The 25,785-nt window shown below is 47.0% G+C and overlaps 1 protein-coding gene across 1 annotated transcript in view; it reads left to right on the top strand.

The window, feature by feature from the left end:
• The window catches only part of BANK1 (B cell scaffold protein with ankyrin repeats 1), a 1,166,863-nt gene that overhangs the window by 66,450 nt on the left and 1,074,628 nt on the right, over nt 1–25,785 (top strand). Inside the window, exon 3 of the mRNA XM_063918381.1 lies at nt 8,059–8,200. Within this exon, the coding sequence (XP_063774451.1) occupies nt 8,059–8,200 (142 nt within the window). The remainder of the gene's footprint in view (nt 1–8,058; nt 8,201–25,785) is intronic.

Raw genomic sequence — 25,785 nt, 5'->3', positions numbered from 1 at the left:
GACAGGCAGAGGCGGTCGCTGGGCGGGGGGGGGGGGGCGGAACAGCGGCGGTTGGCCCGCAGCAGCTGCGTGACATCACAGGCAGCCGCTGCGGGCCGGGGAGCGATGAGTAGCTCCCGGCCAGCACACTAAAGCTGCGCTGGTCGGGAGCTACTCTTGAAGTGCAAAGGCATCGCCGCTGTGCGATACCTTTGCACTTTTGCAGGGGGGGGGGGAGGCGGGAGGCGGCACTGACATACGGGGTGGGATAGCCCTGTGCTGGGCATCCCCCCGCATGTCAATGTGAATGATCGTAGCTGTGCTAAATTTAGCACAGCTACGATCATCTTAGAATGACCCCCTTTGTCAGCAGATGGGCAAAACCATGTGCACTGCAGGGGGACAGATGTAACATTTGCAGAGAGTTAGATCTTTGTGGATTATAGTGCTTCTGTGTAGAGTAAATATTGGCTGCTTTATTTTTACACTGCAATTTAGATTTAAGTTTTAACACACCCCAGCCAAATCTAACTCTCTCTGCACATGTTATATCTGCCCCCCCCCCCCCTTCCCCCGCAGTGCACATGGTTTTGCCCAACTGCTAACAAAGTTGCTGCTACGATCAGGTCTGAATTAGGCCCATTGGGGGTCATTCCGAGTTGTTCGCTCGCAAGCTGCTTTTAGCAGCTTTGCACACGCTAAGCCGCCGCCTACTGGGAGTGAATCTTAGCTTATCAAAATTGCGAACGAAAGATTAGCAAAATAGCGAATAGACACCTCTTAGCAGTTTCTGAGTAGCTCCACACTTACTCGGCATCTGCGATCAGTTCAGTGCTTGTCGTTCCTGGTTTGACGTCACAAACACACCCAGCGTTCGCCCAGACACTCCTCCGTTTCTCCAGCCACTCCCGCGTTTTTCCCAGAAACTGTAGCGTTTTTTCGCACACACCCATAAAACGGCCTGTTTCCGCCCAGAAACACCCACTTCCTGTCAATCACATTACGATCACCAGAACAAAGAAAAAACCTCGTAATGCCGTGAGTAAAATACCTAACTGCATAGCAAATTTACTTGGCGCAGTCGCACTGCGGACATTGCGCATGCGCATTAGCGACTAATCGCTCCTTTGCGAGAAAAAAATACCGAGCGAACAACTCGGAATGACCCCCATTGTCAGGAGAGCATGGCATGTGTAGCTGCAGCATAATGACTTTTCAGCACAGGAAGTGCTAGGACCTTTTATGTCCGTGTGTTTTATTTTTCTGTATGTACCTGTGTGACCAGGCCCAAGCCTGTGTATGCTGTGCTACCGTGTCTGATGCATACTTACCTACTTTGAATGTCTCCTCTCCGGGAGAAGCCTGGAGAGGAGACTCTGCAGGAGACTTCGGGGGGCGGAGCTGGGCTGGGACATCACCAAGCCCCACCCCACACCAGAAAACGTCGCGATTTGCGGGTCCGCGGGAAGTGGGCGGGGCTAAAATGATGTAATTTGCGTCATTTTAACCTCTTCCCCACCCCACGGACCCGCGAATACAGGAGATTATCTCTCCATCCTGCCCGCATCACTAGGTGCGAGCAGGATGCAGGAGACCTGCCTACTCTTCTGGAGGTGCGGGGGGCTACCCCAAGAAACGGGAGCCTCCTGCAGCTTCCGGGAGAGTAGGCAAGTATGGTCTGATGCCAGTAAAGACACTGTGGTTGTAACCGGAAAATCTGCCTGTGAGTCCTTAGTTACAATACCCATGTTACATTTTATATATATATATATATATATATATATATATATATATAAAATGTTGTTTGTTTTTTATTAGCCACTGTATTTAATTTCTATTAATTATCCACTATTGTTATAGATTTAACATTGGAAGGTAGATTGCACTTTTGTTTTTTGAAAACTGTTTGCCATTTTTTGCTTTGTTATATATTTAGCATTTTTTTAAGGGGGTTTTTATTATTAGAATTTGAAACACTTTGGAGTGATTCAATTGTTTTGTAGGTGCTGGCCACTAGGTGGCACCCGATGTCAGCAATTCAATTCTTCTGCCTTTCGGGTGAGATCACTGCCGGCATCGTCATTTCTGCTCGCCATCTACTGAGGTGGCAAGCAGAAATGTCCAAATGTCCACTGCACTTTTTGCGTTGCAGGTACAACTTTAGACAGGATTAGCCACTATTCACGACTAAACACCATCTGTTTGAGCGCTTAAAAAGTAATGGGCACCCAATAAGAGCAACAATTACTTTGAGCGCCCCCTTTGTTTTAAATAGTGGTGTAATACCCATGTTTAAATGCAATTTCTTATACTCTGCTTATAGTATATATGCAGCTACTTTACCGGCTGTCGGGGATACCGGCGTTCAGGATACTGACGCCGGAATCCCGACAGCTGAGTAAATGCCGGCGGATGGAATACCGACCTAAGTCCGATATTTCCACTGGGGTGGTGGTCCCCACCAGGGCCGCCATCAAGGGGGGTCTGTGGGTACTGGCGTCCCGGACCTGGAGAAACAGGGAGCCCGAAAGGATATTTTGGCCTGGAGGTCAGCCATGGGTACAGAGGCATCGTAGTGGCATTTCAAATTTGCCGCTGTCCTGGAGCCAATCACAGCTTGCGGACTGGCAGTCTAATCAGGCACAGCCGCTGGTCTGCAAGCTGTGATTGGCTCATGGACAGCAACAAATTCGAAATTCCGCTGCGCTTCCTCTTCATGCCTGGCTGTAGGTTCACGATCTGCTCAGTATGTCTGGCTAGCGGCAGGGAAGGGGTGGGGGGAGTCCTAGGAGTGGAAGCAGCAGCAGGGCCGGCAGCCTGCAGTTCAGGAGCATTAGTTTAGTGAGTGACCCTAACGCCACAGACCAGAAGAGCAGCTGATTGGTAGTGACGTCACAGCGGGTAGTATTGAGAGGACATGTGACAAATACATAAGAGACTCGTACTCTCTGCTCATTCCCAGGTATGCAACATCTGTAAAGTGCATTTTTCTTGTGGAACCACAGATCCCAGCCTCCTGTAGCTGCAGGGTTTATATGTGATGTGCAGAGGGGTGTGTGCATAGTAGAGATGAGCGGGTTCAGTTCACAGAGATCCGAATTCCCCCAGAACTTCCCGGTCCAAGCTCGGATCCGAGTCCGGCTCGGGACTTCCCGCCAGACTCAGAAACCAGAATGAGGCAAAACATCATCCCACTGTTGTATTCTTGTGGGTTTTAGATTCCATATTAACAGCCGCTCATCACCGCCATTTAAACTCTGTACTTGGAGAGTGAGGGAAACAGACCTCTGTCTATCTGTGGGTGGGGGCATCAGATGGGGTTCAGTGTGTCATCTCTAGGGGTGCAGTCCTGTCACTGTGGTGTCCCTGTGATGTTAGGGGTGCTGTTCTGGCTGCCACTGGTGTTTAACTTTCATGTGATGTTAGGGGTGATGCGGCTGTCCTGGGTGTCACTGTGTTGTACAGGGGGCAGGGGCACTGTCCTCCTGTATGCTGTGAAAATATAGGGGTGCTGGCCCTGTCTTGAATGCTGTAAAATTTCAGGGGTGCTGTTGTTAAAATAAAAGTGCACTAGCCTTATATGCTATAAAAATTCAGGGGTGCTGTTGTTAAAATAAATGTACACTGGCCCTGTCTTGTAAGGTGTAACAATTCAGGGGGTGCTGTTGTTAAAATAAATGTACAGTGGCTCTGTCTTGTATGCTGTAAAAATTCAGAGGTGCAGTAAAAATAAATGTACACTGGCCTTGTATGCTGTAAAAATACAGTGGTGGTGTTGTTAAAATAAAAGTACACTGGCCCTGTCTTGTATGCTGTAAAACTATAGGGGTGCTGTGAAAATAAAGGGGCACTGTTCTGTGTGCTGTAATAGTAAAGAGGTGCTGTCCTGTGAAATGGAGAACAAAACTTTGAAGGAAAAAATAGTGGAAGATCAGGAACCACTTCCAGTTCCTAGTACTAGTGCTAAAGCTGCTGCTGCCAGCAATCATGACATTGACGATGCAATTCCATCAACGTCGTCTGCCAAGAAGCAAAAATTAATAATCAGGGAAAAAAAAGAAATTATCTGATGAGAAACGTATTGGCAATATGCCATTCACGACACGAAGTGGCAAGGAAAGGCTAAGGCCTTGGCCTATGTTCATGACTGGTGGTACAGCTTCTCATGAGGATGGAAGCCCTCCTCCCTCTTAAAAAAAGTAAAAAACAACTGTGCATTCAGAGATATCACAAATCCCCAAGGAGAGTCCAAGTGTGTCCATAGTTGCGATGTCTAGGCCTGACCTTCACAAAACTGTATGGAAAGAGGAGGCTCCTACCAACATTTGCATGCCCCCCTGCAAGTGCTGGGAGGAGCACCGCCAGTCCAGTTGCTGATTTTGAGGATGTCACTGTAGAAGTACACCAGGATGAGGAGGATAGAAACATAGAAACATAGAATTTGACGGCAGATAAGAACCACTTGGCCCATCTAGTCTGCCCCTTTTTTATTTTATCCTTTAGGCAATCTCAACCCTTTTTTAACCTTAATTCTTTGTAAGGATATTCATATGCCTGTCCCAAGCATGTTTAAATTGCCCTACAGTCTTAGCCTCTACCACCTCTGATGGGAGGCTATTCCACTTATCCACTACCCTTTCTGTGAAGTAATTTTTCCTTAAATTTCCCCTGAGCCTCCCCCCCTCCAGTCTCAATGTATGCCCTCGAGTTCTAATACTTCTTTTCCTTTGAAGAACGTTTCCCTCCTGAACTTTGTTAAGACCCTTGATATATTTGAAAGTTTCTATCATGTCCCCCCTTTCCCTTCTCTCCTCCAAACTATACATGTTAAGATCTTTTAGCCTTTCCGGGTAAGTTTTGTGATGTAGGCCATGCACCATTTTAGTTGCCCTTCTTTGTACACTCTCTAATGTATTTATATCCTTCTGGAGATAGGGTCTCCAGAACTGGACACAGTATTCCAGATGGGGCCGTACCAATGACCTATACAGTGGCATTATCACTTCTTTTTTCCTGCTACTGATTCCTCTCCCTATGCAACCAAGCATCTGACTTGCCTTTCTCATTGCTTTGTTGCATTGCTTTCCTGCCTTCAAGTCACTTGAAATAGTGACTCCTAAATCTCTTTCCTCCTCAGTAGTTTCCATTATAGTACCCTTGATACTATACTTAGCCTTTGGGATTTTGAGACCCAAGTGCATGATTTTGCATTTTTTAGCATTAAACTGTAGTTGCCACGTTCTTAACCATTTCTCAAGCCTACCTAGGTCATTAATCATTTGTTTGACCCCTCCCGGTGTGTCTACCCTGTTGCATATCTTTGTATCATCTGCAAAAAGGCATATCTTCCCTTCAATACCATCTGCAATGTCACCAACAAAGATATTAAAGAGAACTGGACCAAGTACAGATCCCTGGGGTACTCCACTGGTAAAATTTCCCTCCATAGATTGCACTCCATTAACTACGACTGTCTGTTTCCTATCCTGCAACCAGGTTCTTATCCATTTAACTGATTTATAATCCACCCCCAGGCTTTCCAAGTTTATTTAGCAATCTGCGATGTGGGACAGTGTCAAATGCCTTACTAAAGTCTAGATATGCTACATCTACAGCTCCCCCTTGATCTATTATTTTCATCACAGAGCCAAAAAAGTCAATAAGATTTGTTTGGCATGATCTCCCACCAGTAAATCCATGCTGTTTTGGATCCTGTAAGTTGTTTGATTTAAGATATTCCACTACTCTTTCTTTTAATAGTTTTTCCATTACTTTCCCTACTACTGATGTAAGGCTTACTGGTCTGTAGTTACTTGCTTCTTCCTTGCTTCCACTTTTGTGCAGTGGAACTACATTTGCTCTTTTCCAGTCCTCTGGAATAGCACCTGTATTTAGTGACTGGTTAAATAATTCTGTTAAAGGTGTAACCAGCACAGGATATTGGTGTAACTGACGCTAAGGAGGAAATTGACGATGAGGATTCAGATGGTGATGTGGTTTGTTTGAATAAGGCACCAGTGGAGACAGTTGTTGGCCATGGGATGAAAAAGCCCATTGTCATGCCTGGGCAAAATACCAAAAAATCCAGCTCTTCGGTGTGGAATTATTTCTCTGTGAGGATGAGGATGCAAACACTGAAGGGGGTGAGGAATCAGAGGATGAGGATGAGGACAACATCTTGCACCTGTAGAGCCAGTTTGTGCAAGGAGAGATTAATTGCTTCTTCTTTGGTGGGGGCCCAAACAAACCAATAATTTCGTCCAAAGTCGTGTGGCAGACCCTGTCGCTGAGATGATTGGTTTGTTATAGTGTGCATGTCCTGTTTATATAATATAAAGGTGGGTGGGAGGGCCCAAGGACAATTCCATCTTGCATGTCTTTTCTTTGTCTGCCACATCATTCCAGGGGTGCTGCCCTATATGGGGTGCTGCCCCTCTGCCCTATCTGTCCAGGGGTACTGCCCCACTGGCATTTAAGCCCTGGGGTGCTGCTTCCTGTCTGTTGTGCTATGTAATTCTCCATGGGCACTGCCTATGCTGTATAAGTTCTGGGGTGTTGCCTATCTGCTGTATAAGTCCAGAGGCGCTGCCATATAATTCCAAGGGTGCTGCAAGGGTAAATGGAAATTTCAAGTTTGACTAAGTGTTTTCCAATAAAGTGGGGAGAGACCACATTTGTGGCCAAAGTCAGTCAGACTCAGAAGAGACAGAATCATAATCCAGCAGAATTTGACATGGTAACATCTCCTACTTCATTTTCTCTGGCAACTGCCGGAGAAAACTAGATTATCCAAACACACCTATGTCTATATGTCTGCCATTTTCAGAGTTTGCCTGTGGGAACCAGCATCACCTTCAGGTGGAAAGGAGCACCAGGATACAAAGTGGGATTTGACCAGTGTTTGGGATTGTTGCTATAGCTGATTTTTGGATCAGCTGTAACCACACTGGAGGAATTCTATACCTTCCAACATGATCCATTTCATTAGGCGCATAATGCTCTGCTCATTAGAAGTTCAGGAGCAGAGCATTTTGTAAATAATGGAATGGGTCATGTTGTAAGGTAAGAAATTCTGAATTGCTGCGGTAGTGAAGTATCCACTGCCATAACTCATTAGTGACAGACACTTAAAATAGTAGCCGTCTTGCCCTTTTGTAATTTTCTGACATAGGGGTATATTCAATTACAGTTGAAACTGCCGTCTTGTCGGAAAGACGGCAGTTTTCGACTTTTTTAGGTGGGAAGGGGTTCCGACCTATTCAAAATACCCCATTTTTTTCCGACAAGTCGGGCATTTTGACTTGTCGGGAAGCACGTGGATTGCCGGAATTGCCGCCGATCCGCGTGCTACTCTCGGAAACGGGGACAAATTTGACAGCTTTTGGCACCGTTTACAGCAATCTCAATCTGACTTTAAAAAAAAGTTGGATTGAGGAGATGAGACGGGGGAGTGGGGCGGCGGGCTATTGATGAAGCAGGGCACAGGTTCCTCTATAGCAGGGCATCCCCAGCCAGGCTCCTCTCTCCGGCAGCGCTTCCTGACCTGCACTGACAGCAGCAGCAGGACGGGTTACCGGGAATGGCCAAATCCAACGGTCGGATTTTTCCGTTCATTGAATAGGTCCTGTCGGATCCATTCCGACAAAAGCATGTCGGAATGGGTCCGACTTTAATTGAATATACCCCATAACTGTAATTTGAAATGAGAGGCCTTAAAAGCAACTGAAACCAGATCACCCCTTCATTACTGAGAAAATGGAATATGTGCTCTTTATTTTAATCAGTACAGCCTGTAAAATAGAAAATAGATTTTGCCTACAAGTAAATAGTAGAGCCAAGTGAATGAAAGGGTAATAACAAGTAATGTAAGCATTTTAACTACTATAAAAAATATTGAAACAATACATATTTTATTTTAGTTATGCTTTCATAAGTGAATTAACAATTATTATTGGTTTAGAACTTTTTCTTTAAATGAAAAATATTTACTGACTGCATTAAATAGTAATTTTCCAGTTTTAGAAGGATTTCATAGTATGTACATTATAAGTTATAACACTTTCCTTTTTTATTATACAGAATCCTGGTGAACTATTTATTATTCTGCCAAATGAAATACCAAACAATCCAGACATAGAGGTCGAATTCTCTACAGAAAATCAGCTTATTAGGAGAAAAGCAATCCAGTGTAATCAACATATATTATGTCTGAAGGCTCTTGGTAAGAAAAATCTAAGTTATTCAAAATGGGTTCAGTATGATTTTCCAATGGATGGGATGCCGATGGTCAGTATACCGACAGTGGCATCTCGTCCATCAGAATCCCGGCATTCTCATGTACACTAGCTTAATCCTCCCCTGCCCCCTACACTAACCTAATGCTCCATTATGGGTGCCTAAACTTAACCCTCCCCGGTGGTGCCTAACCGTAACCCTCCCTTCACCGCTGCCTAAACCTAACCCTCTCCGCTTAGTGCCGAACCCTAGCCCTCCTTCCCCGGTCCCTAACCCTAATGTTCCCGGCCCTGCACCCTAGCCCTAACCCCCCCCTTCTCCTGCCTAAACCTACCCCCCCTGCATGCGTCAGGATGCCAACGCGTCAGGATGCCAAGCCAACTGCTTCCCTTCAAAAGTATATATTTTACCCAACATGTACTTCATATATACTGTAATTCTTTTACATTGCACATACTGCATTGTATTACTTATACAATTTTACCTAAACATTTCATGTGTTTAGAATACAACTACAGTATTTAATAAACTACACTTTTTCTTTTGAAATAAAATACAATTAAAGTAAAGCAATAAAACAATAAAAAATACATCCAAAGGCTTCTCACGTGCTGTGATGCCACAGACCATCTTGGGCAGTATTGGGCAGTAGTGTTATAGGGCAAGACAGAAATGTAGTAGAAGGATGGCCACTCTCAGCCACCGTATGTGATTATCTCCTGATCACATTTAAAGGCAATAATAAAGCATAAAGTCAACCAGGCTCAGAGCACAGTGACCGAACTTTATTGAATTTGGCCACCCAAATGTGTGCCCAGATTGAATGCTGATGTCATTACACAATCCTCAAGACGAGAGTCAGGATTAGCTTGTGTTTGCCCATGTTAAGATCCCTATGCATAACAACAGGAGCGGTCTGTGTAGCCTAATCCTGAAAAGCAATACTGTGAGGGAGGAATATACCCGGAACGGGACACAGTCAATTTACCGCCTGTCAGGATCCCGGTGGTCAGGATCACCAATTAGGACAGACATTGTTCCTGGCTATGGGGGATACTTGATAAACCTGAATTTTATATATGTGTTCTTACATCCATGAATGCACAAACAAAAAGCTTGTTGCAAATTACATTATACTGCAACATATTTGAAGAAAATTTCTCAGGGTGCATAATATTCAAATAGTGAAAACAACAAAGCTGCAGACAAATAAACAATCATTTATTAATGTATAATGATATTGTACCTCATGCAATGACTTTGCATTATAGTTATTCAAATTACTATACAGTACACCTGTAACATAGCTTTCACATCTGGTTTCATGATGCAAGGGGAAAATATTTAGTATTAACCTGGCCACTATAAAACATACATCTGTTGATGCTCCAGATAATCTTAATTCCTATGAAGGATTCTTTGATTTGTCACTCTCTAGGACAGAGATATACAGCCAATTCTGCAGTCATGACACATTAGCGCTAAACTCATAATGCTCCAGACAGTGGTGGAACTAGCGAGCGGTGGGCCCAGGTGCGACAAAATGCTTTGCCTCCCCCCCATCTCATCCAAGTCCACCCGCTCACCCCTGGAGAGGATCTGGTGAGGGGGACTTGCTCAGGGCCAGAGAAATGGATACCTTGCAACAGTGCCGTAACTAGACATTTTAGCACTGTGTGCAAGAAACAGCATCGGAGCCCCACCCCTGCATGCAGAACAGGGGCAGTGCGCGCCTATGGCGCGCGCAAAAATACATAGTGGCGTGGCTTCGTGGGGAAGGGGTGTGGCCACAAAATAATACCAATTCATAAAACGGTGCACAGTAGTCTCCATTATTCAAATTACGCCGCACAGTAGCACCACTACACCAGGTAGAGCCCCTTTTACACCTTACGGCGGACAGATTCCTCTTTTTACACATTACGGCAGACAGCGTCCCCTTTTTACACATTACGGTAGACAGCGTCCCCCTTTTTACACATAACGGCAGACAGCGTGCCCTTTTTACACATAACGGCAGACAGCGTCCCCCTTTTCACACATAACGGCAGACAGCGTGCCCTTGTTACACATAGCGGCAGACAGCATACACTTTTTACACATAACGGCAGACAGCGTGCCTTTGTAAAACATAGCGGCAGACAGCGTACACTTTTTACACATAACGGCAGACAGCGTGCCCTTGTTAAACATAGCGGCAGACAGCGTACACTTTTTACACATAACGGTAGACAGCGTCCCCCTTTTTACACATTACGGCAGACAGCGTCCCCTATTTACACATTATAGCAGACAGCGTACACTTTTTACACATAACGGCAGACAGCGTCCCCTTTTTACACATTACGGCAGACAGCGTGCCCTTGTTACACATTACGGCAGACAGCGTCCCCCTTTTTAAACATTACGGCAGGCTGATTCCCCCTTTTTACACATTGCGTCAGGCAGATTCCCCCTTTTTACACATTGCGGCAGGCAGATTCCCCATTTTTCCATTTTTACACATAGCGGCAGGCAGATTCCCCATTTTTACACATTGCGGCAGGCAGATTCCCCATTTTTACACATAGCGGCAGGCAGATTCCCCATTTTTACACATTGCGGCAGGCAGATTCCCCATTTTTACACATTGCGGCAGGCAGATTTCCCCTTTTTACACATTGCGGCAGGCAGATTCCCCATTTTTACACATTGCGGCAGGCAGATTCCCCCTTTTTACACATAGCGGCAGGCAGATTCCCCATTTTTACACATTGTGGCAGGCAGATTCCCCATTTTTACACATTGCGGCAGGCAGTCCCAAAAAGACAGAAAGAAAGAAAGAAAGAAAGAAAGAAAAGAAAGAAAGAAAGAAAGCGACAGAAAGAAAGAAGAATTATACTTACCCTTTCCGCTGGCTCAGGCTCCTCGGTGCAGCTTCTGACAATTCCCGGGCAGTAGAGAAGGAGGAGGAGGGAGGTGGAGGAGGAAGCCGCAGCAGCGCTGTGTTATTGGTGGAGGCGCTGCTGCTGCTGCCCCTCTGCTTCACTATAGGCTGTTCTCGGAAGACAGCCTATAGTGAAGCAGAGGGGCAGCAGCAGCAGCGCCTCCACCAGTAACAAAGCGCTGCTGCGGCTCCCTCCTTCACCTCCCTCCTCCTCCTTACCCCCGTGCCGCTGCGCTCCTCTCCTCTCCGGGCGGCTGTGTGCTGCGGGCAGCGGTTGCCCGCAGCACACAGCTGCATGTAATGAGTCAGTTTGACTCATTATATGCTTTGGGCCCCTGGACAGAGGCGGGCCCCAGTGCAACGCACTGGTTGCACTGGCGGTAGTTCCGCCTCTGGCTCCAGACAAGGAAGTATACAAGGAAGAAAAATATAACAAAGCCTTCACATAATGTATAGGGGCCACTTGTAATCCAATTGGCATCCAAAACCTCACTATGTTATGCAGCATCTGCAGCAACTAATACACCCTCTCCAAAACAGTGATTGGATAAGCACAAAGGGAGGAGGAATCTCTAACCCTTACTAGTTCCATATCTAAATATTTTTTGGAAAAAATGGCTAACATAAATCTACATCAAAGGAAACATTGAAGCTGGGCTGTGGCAAGTCATTCTACTGTGTGTAGTGGTGCAGCAGCTACAAAGTACCTCTGCCCATTCCTGTCTGGAGTCCTAAGTTGCCAAGAAGTAGGAGTCACCCCTACCAAGATGGTGCCACCATGTAAACTTCATCAGGTGATACAGAATGCAAAGAGGTCACCTGTATTTATAATTAGTGATGAGCGGGTTCGGATCCTCGGGATCCGAACCAGCCCGAACTTCACCTTTTTTTGCACGGGTCCCAGCAGCTCGGATCCTCCAGCCTTGCTCGGTTAACCCGAGCGCGCCCGAACGTCATCATCCCGCGGTCGGATTCTCGCGAGATTCGTATTCTATATAAGGAGCTGCGCGTCGCCGCCATTTTTCACTCGTGCATTGGAGATGATCGTGAGAGGACGTGGCTGGCGTCCTCTCAGTTTCTATGTTCAGTGGGCTGCAAATATCTGTGCTCAGTGTGCTGCAAATATCTGTGCTCAGTGTGCTGCAAATATCTGTGCTCAGTGTGCTGCAAGTGCAAATATGTACGTTCTCTGCCTGAAAAACGCTCCATATCTGTGCTCAGTGTGCTGCAAATATCTGTGCTCAGTGTGCTAATTGCTTTATTGTGGGGACTGGGGACCAGCAGTATTATATAGTAGGAGGACAGTGCAGAGCTTTGCTGACCAGTGACCACCAGTAATATACGTTCTCTGCCTGAAAAACGCTCCATATCTGTGCTGCATTGTAGTATATAGTAGGAGGACAGTGCAGAATTTTGCTGACCACCAGTATAACTATATATATAGCAGTACGGTACAGTAGTCCACTGCTCTACCTCTGTGTCGTCAAGTATACTATCCCATCCATACCTGTGGTGCATTTCAGTTTTGCACAGTTTACTGACCAGTATATAATATATAGCAGTACGGTACAGTAGGCCACTGCTCTACCTACCTCTGTGTCGTCAAGTATACTATCCATCCATACCTGTGGTGCATTTCAGTTTTGCACAGTTTGCTGACCACCAGTATATAAAATATAGCAGTACGGTACAGTAGGCCACTGCTCTACCTACCTCTGTGTCGTCAAGTATACTATCCATCCATACATGTGGTGCATTTCAGTTTTGCACAGTTTGCTGACCACCAGTATATAATATATAGCAGTATGGTACAGAAGGCCACTGCTCTACCTACCTCTGTGTCGTCAAGTATACTATCCATCCATACCTGTGGTGCATTTCAGTTTTGCACAGTTTGCTGACCACCAGTATATAATAGATAGCAGTACGGTACAGTAGGCCACTGCTGTGTCGTCAAGTATACTATCCCATCCATACCTGTGGTGCATTTCAGTTTTGCACAGTTTACTGACCAGTATATAATATATAGCAGTACGGTACAGTAGGCCACTGCTCTACCTACCTCTGTGTCATCAAGTATACTATCCATCCATACCTGTGGTGCATTTCAGTTTTGCACAGTTTGCTGAACACTAGTATATAAAATATAGCAGTACGGTACAGTAGGCCACTGCTCTACCTACCTCTGTGTCGTCAAGTATACTATCCATCCATACATGTGGTGCATTTCAGTTTTGCACAGTTTGCTGACCACCAGTATATAATATATAGCAGTATGGTACAGAAGGCCACTGCTCTACCTACCTCTGTGTCGTCAAGTATACTATCCATCCATACCTGTGGTGCATTTCAGTTTTGCACAGTTTGCTGACCAACAGTATATAATAGATAGCAGTACGGTACAGTAGGCCACTGCTCTACCTACCTCTGTGTCGTCAAGTATACTATCCATCCATACCTGTGGTGCATTTCAGTTTTGCACAGTTTGCTGACCACCAGTATATAATATGTAGCAGTACGGTACAGTAGGCCACTGCTCTACCTACCTCTGTGTCATCAAGTATACTATCCATCCATACCTGTGGTGCATTTCAGTTTTGCACAGTTTGCTGAACACTAGTATATAATATATAGCAGTACGGTACAGAAGGCCACTGCTCTACCTACCTCTGTGTCGTCAAGTATACTATCCATCCATACCTGTGGTGCATTTCAGTTTTGCACAGTTTGCTGACCACCAGTATATAATATATAGCAGTACGGTACAGTAGGCCACTGCTCTACCTACCTCTGTGTCGTCAAGTATACTATCCATCCATACCTGTGGTGCATTTCAGTTGTGCGCAGTATATATAGTAGTAGGCCATTTCTATTGATATATTACTGGCATATAATTCCACACATTAAAAAATGGAGAACAAAAATGTGGAAGGTAAAATAGGGAAAGATCAAGATCCACTTACACCTCGTGCTGAAGCTGCTGCCACTAGTCATGGCCGAGACGATGAAATGCCATCAACGTCGTCTGCCAAGGCCGATGCCCAATGCCATAGTAGAGAGCATGTAAAATCCAAAATAATAAAGCTCAGTAAAATGACCCAAAAATCTAAATCAAAATCGTCTGAGGAGAAGCGTAAACTTGCCAATGTGCCATTTACGACACGGAGTGGCAAGGAACGGCTGAGGGCCTGGCCTATGTTCATGGCTAGTGGTTCAGCTTCACATGAGGATGGAAGCACTCATCCTCCTGCTAGAAAACTTAAAAGAGTTAAGATGGCAAAAGCACAGCAAAGAACTGTGCGTTCTTTTAAATCACAAATCCCCAAGGAGAGTCCAACTGTGTCGGTTGCGATGCCTGACCTTCCCAACACTGGACGGGAAGAGGTGGCGCCTTCCACCATTTGCACGTGCCCTGCAAGTGCTAGAAGGAGCACCCGCAGTCCAGTTCCTGATAGTCAAATTGAAGATGTCACTGTTGAAGTACACCAGGATGAGGATATGGGTGTTGCTGGCGCTGGGGAGGAATTGACAAGAAGGATTCTGATGGTGAGGTGGTTTGTTTAAGTCAGGCACCCGGGGAGACATCTGTTGTCCGTGGGACGAAAATGGCCATTGACATGCCTGGTCAAATTACAAAAAATATCACCTCGTCGGTGTGGAATTATTTTAACAGAAATGCGGACAACATTTGTCAAGCCGTGTGTTGCCTTTGTCAAGCTGTAATAAGTAGGGGTAAGGACGTTAACCACCTAGGAACATCCTCCCTTATACGTCACCTGGAGCGCATTCATCAGAAGTCATTGACAAGTTCAAAAACTTTGGGTGACAGCGGAAGCAGTCCACTGACAACTAAATCCCTTCCTCTTGTAACCAAGCTCCTGCAAACCACACCACCAACTCCCTCAGTGTCAATTTCCTCCTTAGACAGGAACGCCAATAGACCTGCAGACATGTCACTGTCGAATCAGACGAGTCCTCTCCTGCCTGGGATTCCTGCGATGCATCCTTGAGTGTAACGCCTACTGCTGCTGGCGCTGCTGTTGTTGCTGCTGGGAGTCGATCGTCATCCCAGAGGGGAAGTCGGAAGACCACTTGTACTACTTCCAGTAAGCAATTGACTGTCCAACAGTCCTTTGCGAGGAAGATGAAATATCACAGCAGTCATCCTGCTGCAAAGCGGATAACTCAGGCCTTGGCAGCCTGGGCGGTGTTAAACGTGTTTCCGGTATCCACCGTTAATTCACAGGAAACTAGACATTTGCTTGAGGTACCAAATACCATCTAGGTTCCATTTTTCTAGGCAGGCGATACCGAGAATGTACACAGACCTAAGAAAAAGAGTCACCAGTGTCCTAAAAAATGCAGTTGTACCCAATGTCCACTTAACCACAGACATGTGGACAAGTGGAGCAGGGCAGACTAAGGACTATATGACTGTGACAGCCCACTGGGTAGATGTATTGCCTCCCGCAGTAAGAACAGCAGCGGCGGCACCAGTAGCAGCATCTCGCAAACGTCAACTCATTCCTAGGCAGGCTACGCTTTGTATCACCGCTTTCCATAAGAGGCACACAGCTGACAACCTCTTACGGAAACTGAGGAACATCATCGCAGAATGGCTTACCCCAATTGGACTCTCCTGGGGATTTGTGACATCGGACAACGCCACCAATATTGTGCGTGCATTACATGTGGGCAAATTCCAGCACGTCCCATGTTTTGCACATACATTGAATTTGGTGGTGCAGAATTATTTAAAAACGACAGGGGCCACTTTCGGCATTCAGCCACCGCGTGCCGAAGACTGGAGCACCAACAAACACTCCTGAACCTGCCCCGCCATCATCTGAAGCAAGAGGTGGTAACGAGGTGGAATTTAACCCTCTATATGCTTCAGAGGATGGAGGAGCAGCAAAAGGCCATTCAAGCCTATACAGCTACCTACTATATAGGCAAAGGAGGGGTAATGCACCTGACTCAAGCGCAGAGGAGAATGATTTCAACGTTGTGCAAGATTCTGCAACCCTTTGAACTTGCCACAGGTGAAGTCAGTTCAGACACTGCCAGCCTGAGTCAGGTCATTCCCCTCATCAGGCTTTTGCAGAAGAAGCTGGAGAGATTGAAGGAGGAGCTAAAACAGAGCGATTCCGCTAGGCATGTGGGACTTGTGGATGGAGCCCTTAATTCACTTAACCAGGATTCACGGGTGGTCAATCTGTTGAAATCAGAGCACTACATTTTGGCCACCGTGCTCGATCCTAGATTTAAAACCTACGTTGGATCTCTCTTTCCGGCAGACACAAGTCTGCAGAGGTTCAAAGACCTGCTGGTGAGAAAATTGTCAAGTCAAGCGGAATGTGACCTGTCAACAGCTCCTCCTTTACATTCCCCTGCAACAGGGGCTGCGAGGAAAAGGCTAAGAATTCCGAGCCCACCCGCTGGCGGTGATGCAGGGCAGTCTGGAGCGAGTGCTGACATCCGGTCCGGACTGAAGGACCTGCCAACGATTACTGACATGTCGTCTACTGTCACAGCACATGATTCTGTCACCATTGAAAGAATGGTGGAGGATTATATGAGTGACCGCATCCAAGTAGGCACGTCAGACAGTCTGTACGTATACTGGCAGGAAAAAGAGGCAATTTGGAGGCCCTTGCACAAACTGGCTTTATTTTACCTAAGTTGCCCCCCCCTCCAGTGTGTACTCCGAAAGAGTGTTTAGTGCAGCCGGTAACCTTGTCAGCAATCGGCGTACGAGGTTACTTCCAGAAAATGTGGAGAAGATGATGTTCATCAAAATGAATTATAATCAATTCCTCCGTGGAGACATTCACCAGCAATTGCCTCCAGAAAGTACACAGGGACCTGAGATGGTGGATTCCAGTGGGGACGAATTATTAATCTGTGAGGAGGGGGATCTACACAGTGAAAGGGGTGAGGAATCGGACGATGAGGAGGAGGTAGACATCTTGCCTCTGTAGAGCCAGTTTGTGCAAGGAGAGATTGATTGCTTCTTTTTTGGTGGGGGCCCAAACCAACCAGTCATTTCAGTCACAGTCATGTGGCAGACACTGTCGCTGAAATGATGGGTTTGTTAAAGTGTGCATGTCCTGTTTATACAACATAAGGGTGGGTGGGAGGGCCCAAGGACAATTCCATTTTGCACCTCTTTTTTTCTTTAATTTATCTTTGCATCATGTGCTGTTTGGGGACTAATTTTTAAATCTGCCATCCTGTCTGACACTGCAGTGCCACTCCTAGATGGGCCAGGTGTTTGTGTCGGCCACTTGGGTCGCTTAGCTTAACCATCCAGCGACCTTGGTGCACCTCTTTTTTTCTTTTGCATCATGTGCTGTTTGGGGACTATTTTTTAAATCTGCCATCCTGTCTGACACTGCAGTGCCACTCCTAGATGGGCCAGGTGTTTGTGTCGGCCACTTGGGTCGCTTATCTTAGCCACACAGCTACCTCATTGCACCTCTTTTTTCTTTGCATCATGTGCTGTTTGGGGACTATTTTTTAAATCTGCCATCCTGTCTGACACTGCAGTGCCACTCCTAGATGGGCCAGGTGTTTGTGTCGGCCACTTGGGTCGCTTAGCTTAGCCACACAGCTACCTCATTGCATCTCTTTTTTCTTTGCATCATGTGCTGTTTGGGGACTATTTTTTAAATCTGCCATCCTGTCTGACACTGCAGTGCCACTCCTAGATGGGCCAGGTGTTTGTGTCGGCCACTTGGGTCGCTTAGCTTAACCATTCAGCGACCTTGGTGCACCTCTTTTTTTCTTTGCATCATGTGCTGTTTGGGGACTATTTTTTAAATCTGCCATCCTGTCTGACACTGTAGTGCCACTCTTAGATGGGCCAGGTGTTTGTGTTGGCCACTTGGGTCGCTTAGCTTAGCCACACAGCTACCTCGTTGCACCTCTTTTTTTCTTTGCATCATGTGCTGTTTGGGGACTATTTTTTAAATCTGCCATCCTGTCTGACACTGCAGTGACACTCCTACATGGGCCAAGTGTTTGTGTCGGCAACTCGGGTCGTTTAGCTTAGTCACACAGCGACCTTGGTGCACCTCTTTTTTTCTTTGCATCATGTGCTGTTTGGGGACTATTTTTTTAAGTGCCATCCTGTCTGACACTGCAGTGCCACTTCTAGATGGGCCACGTGTTTGTGCTGGCCACTTAGCTTAGCTTAGTCATTCAGCGACCTTGGTGCAAATTTTAGGACTAAAAATAATATTGTGAGGTGTGAGGTGTTCAGAATAGACTGGAAATGAGTGGAAATTATGGTTATTGAGGTTAATAATACTATGGGGTCAAAATGACCCCGAAATTCTATGATTTATGCTGTTTTTGAGGTTTTTTGTAAAAAAACACCCAATTTAAAACACACCCGAATCCGACAAAAAATTTCAGGGAGGTTTTGCCAAAACGCGTCCGAATCCAAAACACGGCCGTGGAACCGAATCCAAAACCAAAACACAAAACCCGAAAAATGTCCGGTGCACATCATTATTTATAATGGGTTGTGGCCATGCTCCCCTAGAACAGAGGAGACTTGAAAGACCACCTAGCAGCCCTGTTTCTTCCTACTAAACTCACTATACAATGCTCCTAAATTCCCTTTCCAATAACAGGCAAAAAGTAAAATTCTCCTGGGACAAACAGCACATGTCAAACACCATTAGACTTGCTAATAATGGAGCCTTGATAGGAAAGAGTCCTAAAGAAACAGGGAGGCATTCAATTTTCTGGTTGTTGGGATCCCGGCTGTCAGGAGACTAACTCCGAAATCCTGACACCCGGTGCAATACCGGTTGGTCGGAATCCTGACCGCTGACCGGAATCCACACTCGGGTGTTTGTCTACGCCCCCACCCAAGGGGGAATATATCCCTGTGGTGACAGAAGCGTGGTGAGTGCAGTGAGCCCGCGAGGAGACACACTGCACTCATCAACCAGTATTCCAGCTGTCAGGATCCCGGTGTCGGTCTCCTGACAGGCGCGATATCTTACTGATCCCGTATCACAGATGTATCCTTTTCAGTGATTTATTGATGAATGGGGAATATCCCTGAAAAGACAGATTTTCTATTGCCACTCATTATTGCGATAGAAAACTTATTTCAAGGTTTATAAACAAAACATATCTGGGGCAGCCATGCTCAGTTCTCTGGTGATACTGTTTAGCAGCAACAAGCAGTGACCTACTACATAGCCGCCTGGTCGTACATGCACAATGCACATGGTGCACAGTCTCAGGCTTCTTGGTGCAGATTTATTAAAATAAATAAAGTAGAAAAACATACTTTTATATATATATATATATATATATATATATATATATTTATTTATATACAAGCTGGAGTACTCGGCATTGCCCGGGATTTTAAAAATGTTTGTTTACAAAAATCAATGTAAAGATTAAACACACAGGTTGCCGCTAACATTTTATTCCTTATGGAATTATTTTTGTTTCCACCATTTGTAGCTGTTTTCTTTGGTGGCATTTTATTTTTTTTAACATCAAAACAATAGAACATTTTGTAAATCATCACTGATATATTATGCATGTCCTGATATAGGGGGTCATTCCGAGTTGTTCGCTCGTTGCCGATTTTCGCTATATTGCGATTAGTCGCTTACTGCGCATGCGCAAGGTTCGCAGAGCGCATGCGCTTAGTTATTTTACACAAAAGTTAGGTATTTTACTCACGGCATAACGAGGATTTTTCATCGTTCTGGTGATCGTAGTGTGATTGACAGGAAGTGGGTGTTTCTGGGCGGAAACTTGCCGTTTTCTGGGCGTGTGCGAAAAAACGCTGGCGTTTCTGGGAAAAACGCGGGAGTGTCTGAAGAAATGGGGGAGTGTCTGGGCGAACGCTGGGTGTGTTTGTGACGTCAAACCAGGAACGAAACTGACTGAACTGATCGCAATGGCTGAGTAAGTCTGGAGCTACTCAGAAACTGCTAAGAAATTTCTATTCGCAATTCTGCAAATCTTTCGTTCGCAATTCTGCTAAGCTAAGATACACTCCCAGAGGGTGGCGGCTTAGCGTGTGCAATGCTGCTAAAAGCAGCTAGCGAGCGAACAACTCGGAATGAGGGCCATAGTCTGTGCTGCTGGCCCACCCCCTAGGGGTGCTAGTAGTGTGTTACCCCCACAGTGTTTGTTCCCAGATTGTAATTCATATGTGTAGCAAGTTTGTTTAAAATTGGTCCAGGCATTCATGAGTTATGCTGGATCCTTAAATACTCTGTGCAGCAGGCCCACCCCTAGTGGTGCTAGGGGTGTCTAACCCCCACAGAGTTTCTTGATAGATTGTAAGTCAGATGTGTCCCAAGCTTCGTGTGAAGTGCTCCAGCCCTTCCACAGGTATGCTGTCTGCTGACATACTCTGTGCTGCTTTTCCATCTCCAGGGGTGCTAGGGGTGTCTGACCTTTTGTTCCCAGAGTGTAAGTCATATGTGTACCAAGTTTGTTGTCAATTGCTGCTTTTGGTGTAAATTGCTCCAGGCATTCCAGAGTTATGCTGTCAGCTGAAATACTCAGTGCTGCTGCCTCACCCCTAGGGGTGCTAGCAGGGCCGGCTCCAGGCCTACTAGCACCCTGAGCGAGAAAATGTAAAAGTGCCCCCCCCCCCCCCATGCGCGCGCCGAAGGCGCGCGCGCTCCTGGAAAAGTGGGCGTGACCTCCTGAAAAAGTGGGCGTGGTCTCGTCCCCCAGCAGTGCCAGCTACACATGACATGCCCTCCAGCAGTGCCAGCTACACGTGATAGTGTTCACTTTTTAGGGCAGGGTGCTGATCACAGGGAGGGCACATTTTTAAGTTAGGTGGGCAAAATGATGTACATACTGTAATGCTTGTTGTTCCCATTTCCACACGCTAAAGCATGGACAGTGCGCGCCGAAGGCGCGCCGCAAAAGTTTAGGGGAGTTACTTCGTGGGGAAGGTGCGTAGCCACATTATAGTGGCAATTCACATTACACCACACAGTAGTGCAGCTAATACACATTGCACCAGGTAGAACCTCCTATAAGAGCACGTTAGACACATTGCGCCAGGTAGAGCACTGAGACACACTGCCCAGCCACAGACGCCTAGCGGGAACACTACATGATATGCCCCCAGCAGTGCCAGCTACACATGACATGCCCCCCAGCAGTGCCAGCTACACGTGACATGCCCCCCAGCAGTGCCAGCTACATTAATGGCCACACAGTTCCAGATGGATAAATGCCCCCACAGCGCAGATATGCCCCCACAGTGCCAGATACATTAATGCCCTCACAGTGCAAGATATGCCCCCACAGTGCAAGAAATGCCCCCACAGTGCAAGAAATGCCCCCACAGTGCCAGATACATTAATGCCCTCACAGTGCAAGATATGCCCCCACAGTGCAAGAAATGCCCCCACAGTGCCAGATACATAAATGCCCCCACGGTGCCAGATACATAAATGCCCCCACGGTGCCAGATACATAAATGCCCCCACGGTGCCAGATACATAAATGCCCCCACGGTGCCAGATACATAAATGCCCCCACGGTGCCAGATACATAAATGCCCCCATGGTGCCAGATACATAAATGCCCCCACGGTGCCAGATACATAAATGCCCCCACGGTGCCTGATACCTAAATGCCCCCACGGTGCCTGATACATAAATGCCCCCACAGTGCCAGATAAATGCCCCCACATAGCCAGATAAATGCCCCCACAGAGCCAGATAAATGCCCCCACAGAGCCAGATAAATGCCCCCACAGTGCCAGATATGCCCCCACAGAGCCAGATATGCCCCCACAGAGCCAGATATGCAATGCCCCCACAGTGCAAGATATGCCCCCACAGTGCCAGATATGCCCCCACAGTGCCAGATATGCCCCCACAGAGCCAGATATGCCCCCACGGAGCCAGATATGCAATGCCCTCACAGTGCCAGATATGCCCCCACAGTGCCAGATATGCCCCCACAGTGCCAGATATGCAATGCCCCCACAGTGCCAGAAATGCCCCCACAGTGCCAGAAATGCCCCCAACTGAGCCAGAAATGCCCCCCACTGAGCCAGAAATGCCCCCCACTGAGCCAGAAATGCCCCCCACTGAGCCAGAAATGCCCCCACAGTGCCAGATATGCCCCCCACAGTGCCAGATATGCCCCCACAATGCCAGATACATAAATGCCCCCACAGTGCCAGATATGCCCCCACAGAGCCAGAAATGCCCCCACAGAGCCAGAAATGCCCCCACAGTGCCAGAAATGCCCCCAGTGCCAGAAATGCCCCCACAGTGCCAGAAATGCCCCCACAGAGCCAGAAATGCCCCCACAGAGACAGAAATGCCCCCAGTGCCAGAAATGCCCCCACAGAGCCAGATAAATGCCCCCACAGTGCCAGAAATGCCCCCACAGAGCCAGAAATACCCCCAGTGCCAGAAATGCCCCCACAGTGCCAGATAAATGCCCCCACAGTGCCAGAAATGCCCCCACAGTGCCAGAAATGCCCCCCACATAGCCAAAAATGCCCCGTGTGCCAGAAATGCCCCCACAGTGCCAGATAAATGCCCCTACAGTGCCAGATAAATGCCCCCACAGTGCCAGAAATGCCCCCACAGTGCCAGAAATGCCCCCCACATAGCCAAAAATGCCCCGTGTGCCAGAAATGCCCCCACAGTGCCAGATAAATGCCCCCACAGTGCCAGATAAATGCCCCCACAGTGTGGATCCCCCCCCCCCCAAATACCTGCGGCGCTGGGGAGGAGTACTGCTGTCCGCCTGTCCGAGTGTGGGAGTGCTGGCGGGCGGGCGGCCGGGCGAGTGAGCCTGAGCCTGGGTGGTCCGGGTGCGGGCTGGCGGGCGGGCGGCCACTTGTGTGCGCTATGCGCGGCGCCGGTGTCTGACGTTAGACACCGGCGCCGCGCAGCGCGCATAGCGCACACACAGCGCGACGGGCAAATGCTGCACACACAGGGCCGGCTCCAGCATCGAATATGGCGGCGCCAGCGCGCGGCGCCCATTAAGGGTGGCGCCCTGCGCGGCCGCTCTATTCGAACATGCCTAGAGCCGGCCCTGGGTGCTAGGGGTGTTTTCCCCACACAGTGTTTGTTCCCAGACAGTAAGGCATATGTGTATCAATTTGTGAGTAGATGGCTCTAGCAATTCCGGAGTTATGCTGTCTCCTGATACACTCTGTGCTGCTGTCTCTCCCCCCATCCCCAGGGGTGCTAGGGAGGATTTCTAATTTTTTTTAGTTGCCTCCGCTGTGTTTTAATACGCTTGTGTGTCAAATTTCACGATCTTATCTTGTAAACTGTGGATTTGTATAGAAAAACAGAAGGACAAATTTTCACTTTTATATAGTAGATATATATACACACACATGTATATATATATATATATATATATATATATATATATACCTTTAAGTGATATAGATATATATCCACGTGTGGTCCAGCTCTCCCCGTACTGCGGTTGCCGATCCGGGTGCCCTCACGTTGCATGCAAGATACAGGTACTCAGGTGCGGCACTCCCAGACACAAGAGTAATCACATATACAAGCAGCAGGTAACATTTCAGTGCCTATTTATTTGTATAGCGGCACTTTCATCAGACATTAAACATACAAAATGATCTCACCTATATACATGTACACCTCCATAAACACCAATCACCGGGGTCGGGGTTACCCTCCCATCCGGCCACACGTCAGCAGTGACGTCACTCCGGGCACTCCCCATGCGGGTCGGTACGGGATGACATCAAGTCCTCAGTTACCAATACAAACATAATCACAGCTAGAATGAACATCGATACTAATGTAAATATAAATTGCTCAAAGTTCCATTACATAGAAACACAGAATCAGTCCGATATACTTAGTTATAAAACAACAGCCTATAATCTCAAATCCTTATATCCTAACGAATTTGACAGGCAATTTTCACTAGTTAACAACCTACATCTTTTATCCTAACGGATTAAGGGGTCTATTCGTGATGCAGTGAAAAGAGTGGAGAAGTGAGCCTGTGGAGAAGTTGCCCATGGCAACCAATCAGCTGCTCTGTACAGTTGTATAGTATGCAAATTATAAATGTTACATCAATGCTGATTGGTTGCCATGGGCATCTTCTCCACTGGCTCACTTCTCCACACTTTTCACTGCTTCATGAATAGACCCCTAAATAAGCGATTTTAAACTGGTTGCATACACTGCATACCGAGATACATAGATGGCTAAAAATTAAAATATCTAAACAAACATAACAGCCAATAATAATGTCCGCGTCTCAGCGTTTATAAAAAAAACAGCTGAGTCCCAGTTGCTCGTTTAACCCTTTCGGGCTTAATGTCTCCATTCTGAAAATCCATTCAGACTCAAGCTGTAACAATCTAAGGGGTCTATTACCCCACCACCACCATCCCCCCGTAGCATAGGTGGCACGTGATCTATCATCCTGTATCATAATGTTGATAGAGGATGTGCGGCTTGGCAAAAATGCCTAGCGACAGGTTGTTCGCTATCACCTTTCCCAATAGCCAATCTAATCGAATAAAGATGAGCCGCCATGCGCTCCTTGAATGATCTCTCTATTTTCCCAATATAACTTTTACCACAAGGGCATATTATTTGGTAAACCACAAATTTAGAGTTGCAAGTGAGTTGATGGCGGATTTTGTACTTTTTGCCAGAGGATGGGTGAAAAAAAGTGTCACCAGGAATTAAGAATTGACAAGTAGTACACTGGCATTTGATGTTCCCCATCTTTTTAGGCAAGGCCCCTGCTTCAACACCAGCTGGTACTGATTCAGTCAGACAACATCACGGCGGTCGCCCATGTAAACCGACAGGGCGGCGCAAGAAGCAGGATGGCGATGGCAGAAGCCACAAGGATTCTCCGTTGGGCGGAGAATCACGTGTTAGCACTGTCAGCAGTGTTCATTCCGGGAGTGGACAACTGGGAAGCAGACTTCCTCAGCAGGCACGACCTCCACCCGGGAGAGTGGGGACTTCATCCAGAAGTCTTCCAAATGATTGTACACCAGTGGGAAAGGCCACAGGTGGACATGATGGCGTCCCGCCTCAACAAAAAGCTAAAAAGATATTGCGCCAGGTCAAGGGACCCTCAGGAGATAGCTGTGGACGCTCTGGTAACACCGTGGGTGTACCAGTCGGTGTATGTGTTCCCTCCTCTGCCTCTCATACCCAAGGTACTGAGAATAATAAGAAAGAGAGGAGTACGAACTATACTCGTGGTTCCGGATTGGCCAAGAAGATCTTGGTACCCAGAACTTCAAGAAATGATCTCAGAGTACCCATGGCCTCTGCCGCTCAGACAGGACCTGCTGCAGCAGGGACCCTGTCTGTTCCAAGACTTACCGCGGCTGCGTTTGACGGCATGGCGGTTGAACACCGGATCCTAAAGGAAAAAGGCATTCCGGAGGAAGTCATTCCTACGCTGATTAAGGCAAGGAAAGATGTGACCGTAACACATTATCACCGTATTTGGCGAAAATATGTTGCTTGGTGTGAGGCCAGAAAGGCCCCAACGGAGGAATTTCAACTGGGTCGTTTTCTGCACTTCCTACAGTCAGGAGTGTCTATGGGCCTAAAATTGGGTTCCATTAAGGTCCAGATTTC

Source organism: Pseudophryne corroboree, chromosome 1 (genome assembly GCF_028390025.1).
Source record: "Pseudophryne corroboree isolate aPseCor3 chromosome 1, aPseCor3.hap2, whole genome shotgun sequence".
Lineage (NCBI taxonomy): Eukaryota > Metazoa > Chordata > Amphibia > Anura > Myobatrachidae > Pseudophryne > Pseudophryne corroboree.
This window is presented reverse-complemented; position numbering and strand designations above follow the sequence as displayed.